This window comes from Galeopterus variegatus, unplaced genomic scaffold (assembly GCF_000696425.1).
Source record: "Galeopterus variegatus unplaced genomic scaffold, G_variegatus-3.0.2 Scaffold1390, whole genome shotgun sequence".
Classification (NCBI taxonomy): Eukaryota; Metazoa; Chordata; class Mammalia; order Dermoptera; family Cynocephalidae; genus Galeopterus; species Galeopterus variegatus.
This window is the reverse complement of record NW_007727501.1, coordinates 129,161-146,611: the sequence shown is the minus strand read 5'-3', so window position 1 is coordinate 146,611 and position 17,451 is coordinate 129,161. Positions and strand designations below refer to the sequence as shown.

General features: G+C 55.2%; 1 protein-coding gene across 3 annotated transcripts in view; it reads left to right on the top strand.

Annotated features, from left to right (window-relative positions):
- Positions 1-15,596, top strand: part of KCNN1 (potassium intermediate/small conductance calcium-activated channel, subfamily N, member 1) — a 22,639-nt gene extending 7,043 nt beyond the window's left edge. The window contains exons 3-9 of one of the 3 annotated variants that reach the window (XM_008576696.1): positions 29-447; positions 3,349-3,490; positions 6,648-6,758; positions 7,183-7,310; positions 12,279-12,287; positions 12,590-12,659; positions 15,034-15,596. In XM_008576696.1, coding sequence (XP_008574918.1) covers positions 29-447; positions 3,349-3,490; positions 6,648-6,758; positions 7,183-7,310; positions 12,279-12,287; positions 12,590-12,659; positions 15,034-15,288 — 1,134 coding nt within the window. In that variant the 3' untranslated portion in view covers positions 15,289-15,596. Of the gene's footprint in view, positions 1-28; positions 448-3,348; positions 3,491-6,647; positions 6,759-7,182; positions 7,311-12,278; positions 12,288-12,589; positions 12,660-13,108; positions 13,145-15,033 lie in introns of those variants that run through there. The other 2 variants (XM_008576698.1, XM_008576699.1) reach the window with 2 other exon arrangements.
- The last annotated feature ends 1,855 nt before the right edge of the window (positions 15,597-17,451 follow it).

Here is a 17,451-nt window from a genome sequence, read left to right as displayed (position 1 = left end):
CCGCCCACCCCCTGGCCACCCTCCGCAGCTGTTCATGGTGGACAACGGGGCGGATGACTGGCGCATCGCCATGACCCGCGAGCGCGTCCTGCTCATCTCGCTGGAGCTGGCCGTGTGTGCCATCCACCCGGTGCCGGGACACCACCGCTTCACGTGGACTGCACGCCTGGCCTTCACCTACGCGCCGTCGGTGGCCGAGGCCGACGTGGACGTGCTGCTGTCCATCCCCATGTTCCTGCGCCTCTACCTGCTGGGCCGCGTCACGCTGCTGCATAGCAAGGTCTTCACGGATGCCTCGAGCCGCAGCATTGGAGCCCTCAACAAGATCACCTTCAACACGCGCTTTGTCATGAAGACTCTCATGACCATCTGCCCGGGCACCGTGCTGCTTGTCTTCAGCATCTCCTCCTGGATCATCGCCGCCTGGACCGTGCGCGTCTGTGAGAGGTGCGCCCATCCCCCCTCCCCAGAGACCCCCACCCGGGCTGCGCTGGGGGTGGGGCTCGGGGACCATAACTCCCGAGCGCATGGGTGACCTCATCAACCTTGGGTTCCTCTGGTCATCGCTTCCGTCTCCCTGACCCCCTGTGGTACCTCAGCCCCCCGGTTCATGGTCTCCACTACCATCCCTGAGGACCTTCATCCTTGGGGACCCCAGGCCTGTGTCCTCAGCCACCTTGGCCCCTCTCTCGACCACAGAGGGCCCCCAGCTCTCTCTCCCCACTCTCCCCAGGGGTCTCATGCTCCTCCTGCACTCTAGGGAGGCTGACCTCTGACCTTTGGCCAGGTGGCGGAGACAGTGGGAAAAGGGACGCCCCCCATTCTTCTGTCCCCCACCTCCCCATGTTTAACTGCCTTTCCTTCTCCCCTCTCCCTGCTCCGCCGGACTTTAGGGAAAACATGTGAGTCCCACCCTTGGCCCAGCTGTGTGCAAGAGCTGCCGCGGTCCCCCCTGCCAGGAATTTAAGATTAGCTGCCTCGAAGGGAGGCACGCGGGCAGGTCAGGCCCGGGTGACCAGGATGCAGGGTTGGAGTCAGGCCCCAGGTGGAGGACGGCGGCGGGCCACTCTCGGGCTGTGGCCAACTGGGCACCTTCTCTGAGTCCCCGGGGGTCCTTATCTCCAAAGTCTGGGACAGGAAGGAGTCGGCGTTTGAGGAAGGGCTTAGCTCTGGAGTTCTGTTTGGGCTGCGGAGCCCTGGGGGCTGGATGTCTCCCTCCTGAGAGTTAAGCAGGTCTGGGGTGAAGGAAAATTGGCCCAGCCCCAGGACCAACACAGGGAGTTTGTTCTGAACAGCTCTGGAAGGTGGCGGGCAGTCAACCCAACTTACAGCTGAGGAAACTGAGGCTCTGAGGGCTGAAGGGACGTACCCGGGGGCCCGATTCCTGATTGTCTCCAGAAACAGAAGGGGCCCAGCTAGGCCTGGTAGGGCATGGGGAGTGCCTTGTCTGGGAGACGTTCTCCCTGCCTGGTACCGACCTGGGGAAGGCCCTGGAGGGATCCTGGGAGGGAGGCCATCCCTGGCTGGACCAGCCCTCAGCACCCACATCCTCACCCCTCCAACCTGCCTCCCCATGGTCACTGCCTGGGCCTGGTGTCCAACTCACAGCAGTCAAGGCTTACCATCTGGGGTTCTCTGGGGTCTCCTCAGACCCCTGATATGCCCAAACGCCAGTTCCCACAGCCCATCCCCACCAATCAGGGCAGGGTCGTGATTGGGGTCTGGGGGACGGGCGTCCCTTGTTAGGCTTTCCTGAGGTCCAAGCTGGGTCATTGCAGGGCATGCTCCAGGCAGGGGTGGGAAATGCGGCAGGGTCGGCGGGCAGCCAATCCTAAATTCTGAGCCCGGGGACACTGCTTGAAGCCCCCTCACCTGCCTCGCTCCTCCCCACAGCCCCCTGCCTCCTGCATGCCTCCCCACCACTGCTGCTGGGTGGTCCTGCAGCACCTGCACAGCTCCAGCCAGGCCTGCCTGGACTCACCTGCCCACCTGCTAGAGGGCCCCCTGCCCCTCCTGCCTCCTGGGGGTGGAGCAGATGGGGCTCAAATGCCTCAGTGTAAGGTAGGGTTCGGCCCCTGGTCCCTCCCCCAGCGAGCAACCTAGAATCCCAGGCTGGGGGGGCCTGAAATAGCAAGCATCCAACCTCTTGGGTGGGCGGGGACCCCCAAACAGCCAACCTATGGGGTGGGGCTCCATGTCCTCTCCGTCTCAAGCCCCTGATCCCAGGCCCATTCCCAGGCTGTCACCTGCTCTGCCCGGCACCGCCATCCCCCACAGCTTCTGCCCTGCCCCAGCCAGGGGTCCACCTCCTCTACCACTCCAGTTGGCCCCTGAACTTGACCCCCCCCAGGGGTAGTCTCCCTGAGCTGGCCTGGGGTCCAGATGACCTGAGACCTGGGAAGGAATGGGTCACTGGAAAGGGATCCCTGGACTCCCTGGGCTGGAAGCCAGGCCAGATGGAGCTATGCACCCAGAATGGTGCCAAGGGGGTTTTCAGGGTAGGGGCTGGACTGAGATCCAAGAGCCGCCCCCAGACCTAGGGAACTGACTCCTCAGCCCTTAGCCTGGGCCACAGGTAGAACCTCTCTGTAGCCCTGTGGCTGGGGTCCCAGGCCAAGTCATGACTGAGACAAAGTGTCCTTTCAATGACAGCCTTGGGGACTGTCCTCCTGGATACCAAACTATAGTCCCAGACCTCTCCCCAGTGCTGAGAGAGCTGCGCTCTCCCTCCCCACCCCCGATGAAGCCCAGGCCCAGGCTTGGAGGGCTCATGCTCCCCCCACGTATTGCCACCCCTTCTTCTCCCAAGTCCCGGGGTACGATCCTCCAGCCTCCCGTCTCCCTCCTCAGGGCCTCGCTGGCTGGAGAAGTTCTTCCTCATGTCTGACCTGAAGCCTCACCTCCACTCCCTGCTGCTTCTGGTGCCATGGCCACCCGTGTACCTGGCTGGGCTGTCTGTGTGTCTGTCTTTGGGAGGGGGGTCGTGTGCTCAGATGAGGTGCGCCCTCACCTGGGCCCCTCTCTGCCCCATCCCTGGCAGCAGCTTGGGGGTCCAGCAAAGGGAGAAGTTTGGAAGGGAAGGAGGGGAGGAGGGCATGTGTGTCCCTTGCCCTGTGCCCCCAGGAGGACCAGGTGGCACTAACCACCCGCCCCCCATGCTGCAATGGTACCTTTATCACTTTGAGTCTGCCCCCACCCAACAGATGCACTCCCTGTCGTCAAGGTCCCCATGCAGCCAGGTGGACTTGGGGCCCTGTAGCCCTGGCCCTGCCCCCGGGGATGTGATGAGGGCAGAGGGACCAGTATGGACTAACCGAGTCCTCCAAACCCCCACCCGGCTCCCTCCAGGTACCATGACAAGCAGGAAGTGACCAGCAACTTCCTGGGGGCCATGTGGCTCATCTCCATCACCTTCCTCTCCATTGGCTACGGCGACATGGTGCCCCACACCTACTGCGGGAAGGGCGTGTGCCTGCTCACCGGCATCATGGTAAGGGCGAGGGCCAGTGCACACAGCCCTGGGAGGTCCGGTCAGCCTCTTGCTCCACCAGACCTTGCATCCTCCCTGCTGATGGGGAGCTCACCCCATCACAAGCTGTGCAGGGTCAGTGTTCCTCTTGTGTCAGCTGCTTTCCTCTGATGTGACATGGAATCCACGCCCACAGGCTTCCTGGGACGTCTCCTGTTCTAGCTCTAGCAATGCAGCTCCCGCTGTGCCCGCCCAGCCGGAAGCAGTGGTCCACTCTGAGCAGAGTGTCATCGTTGCCTCTTTCTTCTCCACAGCCTAGTTTATTCCCAGCCTTTGGATCCAGGGCAAGGGGCATGATGTTTCCATACCTCAGTTTCCCCAGCTATAACCAGTGCAACTTCTTCTGCATGTTGCAAGGACTAAGTCAGCTCATTTATGTGAAACGCCCAGAACCATAAGTGCCACAGACACTCCATCAATACCTGCTGGCCTGTACCCTCTGACGTTCAATTCCCTGTCATTGGTCAACTTTGGGGGTGTCTCCAGCACCCACTTGAACCCCTATGGTGTAGTTTGTCTTCTATGACATGGGCCCAGGCAGCACCCTGTCTCTCCTGAGACTCCTCAAGCCTGTATTTGATGGGTGTGGGCATCCGTGGACGTCTGGGGTCTTCTCTTTTCTCTCCCCATCTGCTCCTTCCAGAACCTTCTTTCTCTCCAAGCTTTTTTCATCTTCTCCACAAATGCTTTGGATTATGAGTTGTCTAATGCATGGGTTGGGAACTCCTCATCCCATCTGGCCTCTCTTAGTTCCCTCCCTGCCTGCAACCCTGCATTAATAACACATTCAGGGCTGACCGGTTAGCTAAGTGGTTAGAGCACAGCCCTATAATACCAAGATCACAGGTTCAGATCCCCTTACCGGCCAGCCACAAAAAGTAAAAATTAAAAAATAATGCCATATTCATTCATAAAAAATCAGTAAACATCGACAGGCCAAAAGAAAGACAACCTGGTCCCACTCCCGGGGACCATCCCAGGCCACCCCCTGGAGCATGTTCTTTTCTAAGCATAGAGAGACTTGCTAGTTCTTGCAAAAGCACGACAGATGCCATCCCCACCATCATTTTCTGCAGTGAGGGAGGCCGTCTTTGGTGCCTCAACCCAGCCCGCTTTGCTGCTGCATACAGACTGTCCCTGGTTGTCACCATGTCCCAAGGCCCCTCTCCTGGAAGGGGCAGCTGTCCAAACAGGCAGGTCCCGACCTCCCTCTCCTTCCATGCCTTGGCCCACATGGCTCTGTCCCCTCATCTTTCCTCCTTGCTCCTCTCGTCCCCTCCCGTCTGGACACGAGCTGGGGATCTGCGTCCTTCTCCAGCCCCTCTCGGGCCCCCCTTCTCCAGGCAGAGCTGACATGGCCCCTTTTTTAGTTAAACGGCATCTCAGCATTCTTGCCTATGTTGCTCCATCCAAGAGCCGAAGGAGAACAAACTAAAGATCGGCCACAGGCCACCCTCCCCAAGCAACTGGCATGGCTGTTACAGACGAACCACTCATCACTCAACTGCAATGAGAACTTCAAGCTGAGAGAGCCCGGGACAAAACAGAAGCCACGTCCTCTTCTCTAGGACGCAGCTGTTAGGCAATGGTTCCTTCTAGAAAGTTCTTCCATGTGTAGCCAGAAGCTCACTGTCTGGCCTGGCCCCTGACACATGGGCCTTGAAGTTTGCTGTCACCCTGCATCACTGGATAAAGCCACACCTTGGACTTTTTAGCCACGCTCCTTTTTTTTTTTTTTTTTTTTTTTTTTGGATACTGGCCGATGCAGGGATCTGAACCCTTGACCTTGGTGTTAGAACACAGCCACAGTCCTTTTCTAGCTCATCTGTCCACCTTCTCCTCTTCCATTCTTACCCAAGCATGTCCCCTCCCAGTCACTGCCCCATGGACTGACCTCACTCTCATTTCCATCCCCACCCAGGCCTTTGCCCGTTCTTGAACCCCAAGGCATCCCAGCGTGGCCTCTGAGCCCATGTCTCGCTGGACACCACATCTGTGCGGTGCATCCGTGCTGTCGTGTGGAGCCCCTGGCTGATCTTTTTCTTTGCTGCGTAGTATTCCAGGTGGAGGTTTCCAGAAAGTTGCTTTGTCCTGGTCCACAGGACTTTTCCTGAGAACAAGCTTCTGGATCCACTGAAGACCCTTATCCTGGCCAGAAACCCAAGATGGGGTTTCCTGGGGGAGCACCTACTCACTTTTATCTTGGCCAGGGTCGCATGTTGGCATCCAGACCTGCCCAGGACCCTCCAGTGGTGTTGCTGGCTCTTTCCTACCCCTCCCCAAGGCTAAACTACCCTCCAGGTCCCCTGGCCCCAGGGGCTGAGCTGGACTGTTCCCCTCTTTATGAGGACCCAGCAGTGCCAGGAGGAAACAGCTGGGGGTGAGACGCTGGCAACTTCCAATCCCCCTCACCTGCCCCTGCCGCCTGCCTCCCCAGCCACTCCTGGGGCTAATGACATCAGTTTTTGGTGGCAGAACCTCCCTCCCACCTCCTGCATCACTTTTCTCTGCCCCCTGCCCTCCCTCCAGTCTCACTCCTGCCCCATGCTGCCCCCGAGCGAGTGAGTGCATCCTCTCTGGCCTCTTTCCCTAGCTGGAGGGACTGCCTGCCATTTAGGGCATCCCAGGGAGGACATTTGCAGCAATCAGGGACTCTGATGCACTGGAGGTGTTCTCCCTCGGTTCTCCACTCCTAGGGCCCACCCTCTGCCTTTGCCTCCTGCAAACACCCCGCTGCAGTCAGCCCTGAGCGACCAGCCTGACCCTTACTGCTCAATGGCACATCAGCCCCTGTCCCTGGCCCCATCTACCAAGACCCCGAAGCCTTGATGGGAATGTTTGCAAATCCTCCCATCTCTGTGGGTGTCAGCATCTGCAGATCCTACCTGTTTCTTGTCCCTCCCTCATCGCCAAGCCTCACTTTCCCCTCTGCCCAGTGGGGGTGAAATGGGGTCATACCCCTCCGATGTTTGATGGATATGAAGCAAATAGGGTTGGGAGTCAGATGGGATCCACCAACACCGTGGTTCTGGAGTGGAAGGGAGAGGGGGGAATCAGGGCAGGCTTCCTGGAAGAGGCGGGATGCTGATGTACCCCTCCACCCTGACCTCACCTACAGGGAGCTGGCTGCACAGCACTCGTGGTGGCTGTGGTGGCCCGGAAGCTAGAGCTCACCAAGGCTGAGAAGCATGTGCACAACTTCATGATGGACACTCAGCTCACCAAGCGGGTAGGGACCCCAGCCCCCACTGCGGCCACCTCCTCCTCTCGTCAGTGAGGGCAGACCCTTCCTGCCTTCCTTCTGCACACACTGGGCATGCTCATGTGCCCACAAGTCACTGCACTGCCCCATGTCAAGAGTGTGCTGGGCTCTGCCACCCATGTGCCCAGCTGTATGCTGTGCACCAAGAGATGTAGCGATGGCCACAGGATCCACCTGGCTGCCTAGTTACAGCCAGCCATGGGCCACACAGCAAGAGACACCAATTCTGGGGCCAGGCCACCAGGTGCAACTTAGGAGTTGTCTGACCTTGGCCTTACAGTCCAAGGGACCCCAGAAAGGCAATTCCGGGGTTCTGGAGGTTTCCAGAAGTTTCTAGAGTCTTCCATAGTTTCGCACGTATCCCAAGCAATTTACTTTTTTTCTGGCCTAGGTAAAAAACGCCGCTGCCAACGTTCTCAGGGAGACATGGCTTATCTACAAACACACCAGGCTGGTGAAGAAGCCAGACCAGGCCCGGGTTCGGAAACACCAGCGTAAGTTCCTCCAAGCCATCCATCAGTAAGTCCAGCACCTTTCCAGCTCACCTTTCTGTGTCCGCCTGGCGCGGAGGCAGTCGTGGCCCCTGGGAGCAGGCCTTGGGCCAGGCCTGCCAGCCCAGTGTGGCCTTGTCACGACTCCCCACCCCAGGACGGGTGGTCAGTTGGTTGGGGCCTGCAGCTTCTTTATTGGGTGGGTTAGGAAGATGGTCAGAGAGAGATAGCTGATGGCCCAAGCCTTCAACCAGGACAGTTGCCTCTAATAAATCAGGAAAGCCACCCAACACAAGTGGCAGGAAGCATATTTTATTCTTTGAAATAGCCAAAATGTTTTTACCATTTAGACTAAAGCAACTTTCCCTTTTTGGTTTGGCTACCAGGAAGCTCAGTGTTAAATTTGTGGACTGATTAATGGGATTATGAGGAGTAATTAAAAATTACTTAATTTGGGGCCGGCCCAGTGGCGCACTGGATAGTGTGCCGCTTGGGAAGTGCGGCGGCGCTCCCGCCCGAGGGTTCGGATCCCACATACAGACCGGTTCCCGCTCACTGGCTGAGCGAGGCGCGGGAGCAACACCGAGGGTTGCAATCCCGTTGCCGGTCCCCGGTCCGGTACGGGGGCAACACTGAGGGTTGCGATCCGTTGCTGGACACGGAAAAAAGACAAAAGACAAAAAAAAAAAAATTACTTAATTTTCTCTGCTGTCCTTTTGTCCTGAGAATTAGTCAAATGGGTCTCATCTTTGGTCGCTTATTGGAGTCACCTGGGGGGCTTTTAAAAATCCCATGGGCCTCACTATGCCAGTTACAGTTGAGTCTAGGATGCAACCTATGCTTAAATTCAAGCTCCTCAGGGGAGTTCAATGTGCAGCCAGTGTCAGCAAACGTTTTGTGTAAAGGCCAGGTGGTAAATACTTCAGGCTTTATGGGCTAGACAGTCTTGGTCCCAACTATTCAGCTCTCTGCTATTATAGCAGGAAAGCAGTGAAAACGAATAGGCATGACTGTGTTTCAATAAAACTTTATTTTCCAAGATAGGCAGCTGGCTGGATTTGAGCCACAGGCTACAATAGGCCAATCACTGTGCTATTCACTAGAATATCATGTGAGCAACATATAGAATTTAAGTTTTTAGGGCTGGCTGGTTTGCTCAGTTGGTTAGAGTATGATGCTAATAACACCAATGTGCAGGCTGGGCCTGTATTGGTCAGCCACCACAAAAAAAAAAAAAAAAACATGTAAAAATTTCTAGAAGCCACATTTTTAAAAAGTAAAAAAAGAAAGTGATGTAAATTTTAATATATTTATTTAATCTAATATACTGAAAATATTATTTTAACATGTGATTAATAAAAACATGATTTTTTAAAAATGTTTGTACTAGGGCCGGCCCAGTGGCGCAATGGAGAGTGCGCCGCTTGGGAGTGTGGAGGCGCTCCCGCCGAGGGTTCGGATCCCATGTGGAGACCGGTTCCCGCTCACTGGCTGAGTGTGGTGCGGGCGCAACACCGAGGGTTGTGATCCCATTGCCGGTCCCCGGTACGGGCGCGACACCAAGGGTTACGATCCCGTTACCGGTCAGTAAAAAAGACAAAAAGGAAAAAAAAAATGTTTGTACTAAACCTTCAAAGTCTAGTGTATACTTTACACTTACAGCACATTTTTATTCGGACCAGCCATGTGCAGTGTTCAGTAGCCACATGTGGGCAAATGGGACAGTACCCTGTCTAGAATTTAAACAGTTCCAAATCCTGTGAGGTAGGGCATTCAAATATACATTACAAAACTAAAATAATAAAAAAGAAAAAAAGAAGAAAAAATACAAATATACATTACAGTTGAGTCATGTGGTACCTGATTTAAAATAGTAAAAACATGTTTTTAGGCACTTTTTGGAGTATGTCTGTGGGTCCTCATGCTCACGCCATGAGGAACTCCATTCACAACTTGCTGGACAAATGCTAATCCCTCTGTGTCCTCTGCTGGGCCCCCCTGGATGGATCAGATGGGTCCCTGCCCTGAGAACTCCCAGGTGAGACTCAGAGGCTGATGAGTCAGAGGGTGAGGTGAGGGTGTTAGGGTGTGCACTAGTACAGGGAGAAAACAACTGAGCCAGCCATAGGGACTAGAGATGAGAGACAGCACAGAGAACCCCAGTGTAAGCAAAGGAGGTGGGAGGCCAGGTTGGGGAGAGTCTGGGGTGCAGCAGGAGCAGCCTGGCCTCTAAGGTATACCAGGCAGAGGGTAAAGGGGTATGACCACAAAGGAGAACAGGCCATGGGAGTAGAAGCTCAGCCAGCTGGATTTTTTTAATCCCATTTAACCATTTTTGTTTCTCTTTAAAAATAAAAATAAAAACAGCTTTATGGAAGTGTAATTGACATACACCTATTTAAAGTGTACAATTGATTGGTTTTAACATATGTATAAACCCATGAAACTATCGACACAGTGAAGATGATGAACAGACTCATTCGGGTTCCCTTTACATCCTTGTCTTTTAACTAGAGAGTTTAGTGCATTTACATTTATTGTGTTAACTGTTATAATTGGAATAATTTCTAATGATAACAATCCCCACTTTACATGACTGTGGGGAGGTTTTAAATGGGATAATGTATAGAAATGCTGGGCAAAACAAAGATTTTTTTTAAATGCTGGGCATAGTACCTGACACAGAGCAAGCACTCAGTAACTCATGCACCCCCAGCCCCTACTACCTGCCTGTGCTTCCACGGTCACCTTAAAAGCAGAGAGAGAGGCTGGTATTCCAGTTCCCTGACATTACTGTGCCCAGGTATTAGTTCTGTCTCCTCATAAGACCCTGAGGCCCTTGAGGGCAGGGAACCTCCTTGTTGACCCTCCCACAGTTGTTTACTGACCACTCAGTCCCAATCTGATCTCTGCCACCTCTAACTATGGTACCTAGGCAAGTGACCACACTGCTCCAAACTTCATTTTCTCATCTGTAAAGTGGAGATGATGTTAACACCCTCTTCTCTAGGTGTGGGATATGGACTGAACATGGTTGGGGTGACCATGTCCCTCACCTGTGCCTGCCACACAGTATTCTCTAAAAATGAGAACCGGTGTTATTGTTCTGACCAACTTCATATGTTCATGTGGTTATTCCACTAGCATTTCCTGCACCAGCCAGTGTGCCAGGCATAGGGACACAGCCATGACCCTGACCTGGACCTTGCCCCAAGGGATGTTCCAGAATGTTCTTTGGGGGAAGTGAGAGGGTGGGAATTGAGAAAGCACCCATTCTGTGAGTTTTCTATGTCCCTTGTCCTGGGGAAGGACTGTCACACTCACCCTTAGGTCCCCCTGCACCCCCACCTAAAAAGAATGGCTCTGTAAAAACAGCTAATGAAATCAAGCAAGTTTGAAGTAGGACCTGAAGGTGGTGGGATTTGGGTAGAAAACCTAGGGGCAGGCCTCCCAAGGAGTAGCCACAGCCTGGGCAAAGGCAGTGAGGTGGGAATGGGCACAGTACCAGGGAGACTGGAGGCCCAGTCGGAGGGAGCCATGACATGTTCTTGAGCTGGAGAGTCCCCATGATAGGAGCACTCTATCAGCAGTCAGCAAAAAGGGAGAAATACTCCTGGAGAAGATGGATTGAGGAGTGAAGCATGGGTTTGGAGAGTGTGTGAATTTCCTAGTGCTGCCATAACAGAGTACCACAGACTGGGTGGTTTCAAACAAGAGAATTTATTGTCTCATAGCTCCAGAGGACAGAATCCAAAATCAAGGTGTCAGCAGGGGCGTGCTCCCTCTGGAGTCACTGGGGAAGGCTCTGTTCTAGCCTCTCTCCTGACTCCTGGCAGCCACAGGCGTTCCTTGGCTCATGGATGCAGTATTCCAATCCTCCCCTTCACACAGCATTCTCTGTGTGGGGGCATCTGCATCCAAATTCCCCTTTCTTATAAGGACACCAGTCATACTGGATTAGGGCCCACCCTAATGACCTCATCTTAACCTGGTTAAATCTGCAAAGACCCTATTTCCAAATAAGGTCACATTCTGAGGTATTTGGGATTAGCATGCCAACATATCTTTTTGGGGAATACCATTCACCCCAAACAGGGAGGTTCCAGAGAAGCCAAGAATGACTTCCGCAGGGAGAGGCATGTCTGGGCTTCTCAGCAGAGTACCCCAGCACCCGGCCCTGACCTCTGGGACTAGGGGTGTCTGTATCCACCCTCGTTTTTCCAGACTGGTGGCTGGCCAGATGGAGGGCTGGATCCTTGCAGTGACACCGAGGGGCCTCCTTAGGCATCTGTGACATGTGGGCTAAGCTTGGATGTGCTGAGACTGGGGTTTGAGGGCCTGCAAGGATGCAAGTCCTGCCTGAAATGATCTCCTGGGCTGGTTTAGCTACAGAAGGGATGGCAGGGAGAGGCGAGGACACACACTAGTCAACTCCCCCATGGGCAGCTGTCCAGGGGCTAGAGGCGCTGAGGCCAAGTGGAAGGTGTCAGTTCAAATCCTGCCCGATAGTTCACTCAGGAGAGCATGGTGCTGATAACTCCAGGGTCACAGGTTCAGATCTCCATATTGGCCAGCCACCAAAAACCAAAAACAAATCCTGCCTGTGTGCCAATGGGCAGTGGCTTTGCCCTCTGAGCCTCAGTCTCCTTCTGGGGAGATGGTGTGGCCATGGTTTTCTGGACAAAATGCCACCCCCTAGACCAGGTGTCCTACACAGGCCACAAGGCTGAGGGCAGCTGCATTTGGGCTGGCAAGGACTGTGTGGACAGTGCTGGGGGAAGGAGCAGAGGACAGACACATCCCCAAGGGGCTGCCACCAAACCCGCAGAGGTTGAGCCCCTCCCCAGAGCAAGGGCAGCCTCTCAGCTGCCCAGGACCCCAGCTCGGCCCTGGGATGTTGCACGTGGGAGGTGGGCAGGGATGGGCATGTGCCACCCAGCTATGCTGAGATTAAAATTGCCTTGTGCTTTCTTTCTGCTCTGCCGGGTCCTGCCAGGGCTCAGAAGTAAGTCTCCTCCGGGAGTGGGGGTGCATGGTGGTCTTGGGGAAGGAGGGCCCAAGTTCTTGGGATGGTCCTGAGTCAGGCCATCCCTGTCCACATGACCAACAGTGTGGGAGGTGGCTGAGCTACCCACAGCCCTGCAGCCCCCCGTGTGCTGGGACAGAATGGGCCACCGGGAGCCCAACCCCCAAATCCCACCTTATCTCCCAGTGCATGTCCCACCAGGCCACCCTGGGTGGGTGCATGAAGGGCCTCACCCCCCACGGCCCCCACCTGACTCTCCCCACCCACCTGCATGTCCCCAGGCTCCGGAGTGCGAAGACCGAACGAGAGAGGCTGAACGACCAGGTTAACACACTTGCAGACCTGGCCAAGGTGAGCAGGGTGGGCAGACAGGGCAGGTGGGCCCCCAGCGGGGGACGGCCCCAAATGTGAGAGAGACACTAGAAATCTACACATCTATGTATAAAATCTTAACTCTCTCACACTGGCACCTGCTTTTTATTAAAGAAATTAATATCTAATTGATAGTTTTAATAAGAACATATAATCCGGGGGTTAAACGGTGAAGTGGTACTTTTGGATTTAGAGATACCATTTACATTGAAGTCTGACACTGATAAACAAAACAACATTCTTTCACTATGGATATAAATTCAAATGATTGCCTCTGCAGAGAGCTTATTTGTATAGCAATTAAACATCTTCCAGGAAATTAAAGTTGATTGCACGAGCTCAGGAAGATGGGTTTGTGCTCTAGATGGATCCGTTTGTTGGTTCTAACATCAACTCATTTCTTGCTTTTATAATCGATCTGTGGGAAGATGTATCCACGGACCCACTGTGCTCCTAGAAGGTCTGTCCCACTATCCGCAACTCCCTTCTGACTAATGACATTTGTTTCATAAAGAGCTCGTGTGACATTTGCTTATTGACTGCATCTTTAATAGATCAATCAGTCTGAGACTAATTTAATATTATCTTTAGAAAATATTAAGTCCTGATCTGTTTCATTTCTCATACCCAATGCATTTTGGATTCACCTTTTCCATCATATCAAGAGAATGCAATATAACTTAATGTTAACCTACAATAAATGTAACTTGGAAGGGAATCTTACAGAGGAAAAAAACGTATTCTAGCACCCAGAAGAAATAATTCAATTCATAGTAGAAAGAGCACAAGCCTAAGAGCATGTAAAAATCCTTGACCAAGTAATTTTATGTCACATGACATAAAAGATATAAAATGCCTTTGAGAAACTAATTATGAGGCAAAAGTAAAGTATTGTACGTCACACTTCTGTTAGCATAGATGATTGAAATTTTAATTTTAAAAAATTAGACTTTTTCATCACGGTAGTATCATTCTTCGAAAGATACGTTTTAAAAAGCCCTCTTTGAAGCAAGTAATTGCATTGGATAATGTGGGTTTCTAGTTTTGTTAATTTAAAAAGGTTAAAATGTCTTCCAAGGCTGGCTGGTTGCTCAGTTGTTTAGAGCGCAGCCTTCTAACACCAAGGTCACAGGTTCGGGTCCCGGTACCGTCCAGATGCCAATTTTAAAAAAGTCTTCCAATATTAGGTTTTATCACTTTCCCAGGTTGCTGATTTAACATTTCTCTGTCAAAAATAAAATGTATGCTCAAAGTTTAAAATAAAAATTTAAACCTCAGAGGACCAAAAAAGAACCATCCGAAGCCTAGATGCTGCTGTGAGACCTCCCAATGTCACCCTCTGGCCCTGGGGCCACGTGAGGCAGGCTAGGTGAGGTCAGTGGTCTTAAGACGGTCCCCGAGGCGTTTGCTCTCCCAGGGTGGCAGTGATGGAGGGGACAGGGTGGGCAAAGGCGCAGAGGCTGGAAGGGAGAGGCTGGAGCAGAGTGAGGCAAGGCGGAACTGGGGGGCGTCTCCTCCCGTTTCCCACCCTCCAAGCGAGGTGTTGGGGTGTGGGTGTAACCTCAGCCCCGCACCGACCCTCAACCCTCCCATCCAGTCCGAGGCCTGAGAGGGTGGGCGGCCCCCTCAGTGGTCAGCCCGGAGCAGGGGCAGAGACGAGAAGCGATGTTCTAGCGCCACCTGGAGGCGGGAGTGTCGTGTGCGCCAGGCTGTTCCTGCGGAGCCGGCTGCCCTGGCTCGTCTGGACAGTGCCAGGCCTGGCCCGGCTTGCTGGGTTCTGGGGAACAGTGGAGGTGGTGGGGACACCCCACTGGATGCTGTAACGGCAATTGTGGCTGTTGTGCCCCCACTCTGTGATTGGGTCAGATCCTCCAGGTGGTTGCGTCTCCCTTCAGGCCCCTGTCCCCTCCTCAAACTAATGTGGGGTGGGGGGGGCAGTTCACATCTAAGCCAGGGTCCCCCTCTTTCTCTTCTTCAACCATGTCCCCGAGTCCCCACTGACCACAGCCTGGAGCAACAGGAATCCCGAACCTCCCCCAGGTCTATGGTCACCACCTGAGATCCCCCCCACAGCACAGTTCTGGCCACACCCACTAGCCCCAGGACCTTCCTCGACCTTCCCCACACCTGCTGGTCCCAAGCCTGGCATGTAGTACCTGTCTGTGTCCTCACCCATTCTCCCATCATTCGCTGGGCTCCAGACCCCTGAGGCTGGGGGTGTCCTCCCAGTCGCCCCTCTCTTGGGTCCCTTTAGCGGGACCCCACCCAACTGGGGCTCATCAGCTGTCTCTCTCTGCCTCTCTGTCTCTCTCTGCCTCTCTGTCTCTCTCTGCCTCTCATCTGTCTCCGGCAGACCCAGAGCATCATGTACGACGTGGTGTCTGAGCTGCACGCCCAGCACGAGGAGCTTGAGGCCCGACTCGCCGCCCTCGAGAGCCGCCTGGATGCGCTGGGCACCTCCCTGCAGGCCCTGCCCGGCCTCATTGCCCAAGCCATACGCCCACCCCCACCACCCCTGCCACCCCGGCCCAGCCCCGGCCCCCCGGACCAGGCAACCCGGAGCCCTCCGTGCCGGTGGCCGCCCGTGGCCCCCTCGGACTGCGGGTGACGGCCTCGCCCGCCACCAGACCCCTAAATCTTGGCCATCGTGTGGCCGCCACCTCCACACTGTCTGGGAAGCCCTGTACAGTGGCGCCTCTTGGAGTTCAAGAAGCCGAAGCTGAGTTGGGCTGAGTGGACCGGGGCCTGCCCCACCCAGACTGCCTGGGAAGAGGGCAGGGCTGAACCACAGGTGAGGGCAGGGGAGCCCGGAGCTTCCTCTGGTCACCTGGCCACTCCGACTCTCCCCAGGCCCCTGGTGGGCACAGAGCAGCTGGTGGAGGGGTCCTTGCTAGTTCTTAATAAAGCAGGACCCACCTTTGTGCCTGTTGAGTGTATCCAGGGGACACGGGTAATCACACCAGGGGAAGTGGACACCCAGCCAGGGTCCCATAATGGATGTGTGGGTCGAGGAAAGCCTGTCCCTGTCACCATCCTAGTTTAGTAGCCCTCCCCAGGGGATGAAGCTTGGTTGGGAAAAGCTCCCTAGGGAGGTCTGCGCCAGCCCTGCTTGGCATTGATAGAGGGATCCCTTCCACCCTCTGGCTTTGGTGGGGTCCCACTGTGTGCCGGGCTCCAGCAGGGCCCATGGGTCTCAGTCTAGTGGGGGAGGTGACATGGGTGAGGAGGGTCATTCCGTTTTTATTGGGCATGTATTGGGCACCTGCTGTATACAGGGAGTATGGTGAAAATTACCATACTGACTCCACCAGAACCTGACTTGGATAGGATGGGAGGAAACCGAGGCTCAGGGAGGTGAAGCCACCTGCCTGGGATCACACAGTAAGGAGTGATGGAGCCAGGATTCAAACAGGGGAGGGGGTCGATAGGCCAAAGTGAAGAACCCAGGTTTGGTGGAGGGCACCCCATGGGGGAATGGTTAAGGTTAGGGTTAGGGGAGGGGTACGGGCAAGGTCCCATCCTCTGAGGCGGGTTTGGGGGTGGGCTGGAGGGAAGGGTTCCAGATACAAGCAGAATCAGAAAGGTCCCTCCAGGCCTTGGGCTCAGGGTGCTGGGGTCAAGTGGGGATGGTGGGCACGTAGCAGATGCTGGGCCTCGGTGTGGGGTGGGGAGGAGGCCTGGCCCCTGGAGAGCCTCATCTGGGCCCAGTTGAGGAGTCCTGGGCCTTGGCAGCCTCTGATAAGGCCATCGGTCGCCTGGATCAGAGAGATAGCCAGGCCATGGCTGGGTGCTTGGAGGACTAGCTTGGACCCAAGAACAAGAAGGTCTGGGGAGGCGCAGGTGGGCACTGGTCAGACCTGGGTTCAAATCCTGAATCTGCTACCACTGGGTCCCTCTGGGCAGCAGTGGCTGTCCCTCTGGGGGCCTCAATGGCCTCACGTGTAAGATGGGGGTGACAGTAGATTTAACCAGAACTCTCTAAAAAGGGTCAGGCACCTTGTAGGTGCTCAATAAATGCTCCTTCCCTCCTGAGGGAAGTAGGAGTAGGAGAGGCAACAAAGCAATTGACGGGCCTCACCTAAGCTTTATACCAGCTGTGTGTGTGGTCTGGCTGGGGAAACTGAGGCCAGAGAGGAAAGGGGCTGTCCGGTAGGATGCAGGCGTACCTTTCAGTTAAGGAGCATCTGCGGCTGTCCCTTCAATGGCCGGAGGTAACTCCTGGGCGTGGGGGAGAATAGGGCACAGCGCCCACCTTTGGTGAGCAGCCAGTCCGATGGAAGAGGCATAGTGAACACGTAGCAGTCAAAAACACAGCGACCAGTGAAATAATCAAGGCCAGAGGTGAAGCGGGGCGGACTCTGAGGAGGTGACATCCGGGCGAGGGTGGGTGGGAGAGAGGATCTGGCAGCGGAACACCCAGTGCAAAGGCCAAGAGGCAAGATAGGAGGCTGGTGTGTTTGGAGGACAGTCAGGAAGTGACAGGGAGACCAGGGAAGAGGCTGGGGCGGCGCTCGGGCCACAGGTGCTGGGTGGGGATGAAAGAGACTACAAGACGGAGCCCAGTGGCAGCCTCCGTACCGCGCCAGCCACATCCGCCCCGCCTGCCTGTGACTCAACAGCGGCGACCCTAGGAAAACAGGGCCCGCCCCGCTCTGGGGGGTGCCGGGAGGGCGGGAATCAGCAGCGCGGGCGGGCGGCACGTCCCCGGCGGCCCGGGCGCGTCACGGGGACGGATGCGGAGGACCAGGAAGTTCGCTAACGACGCGCCCTC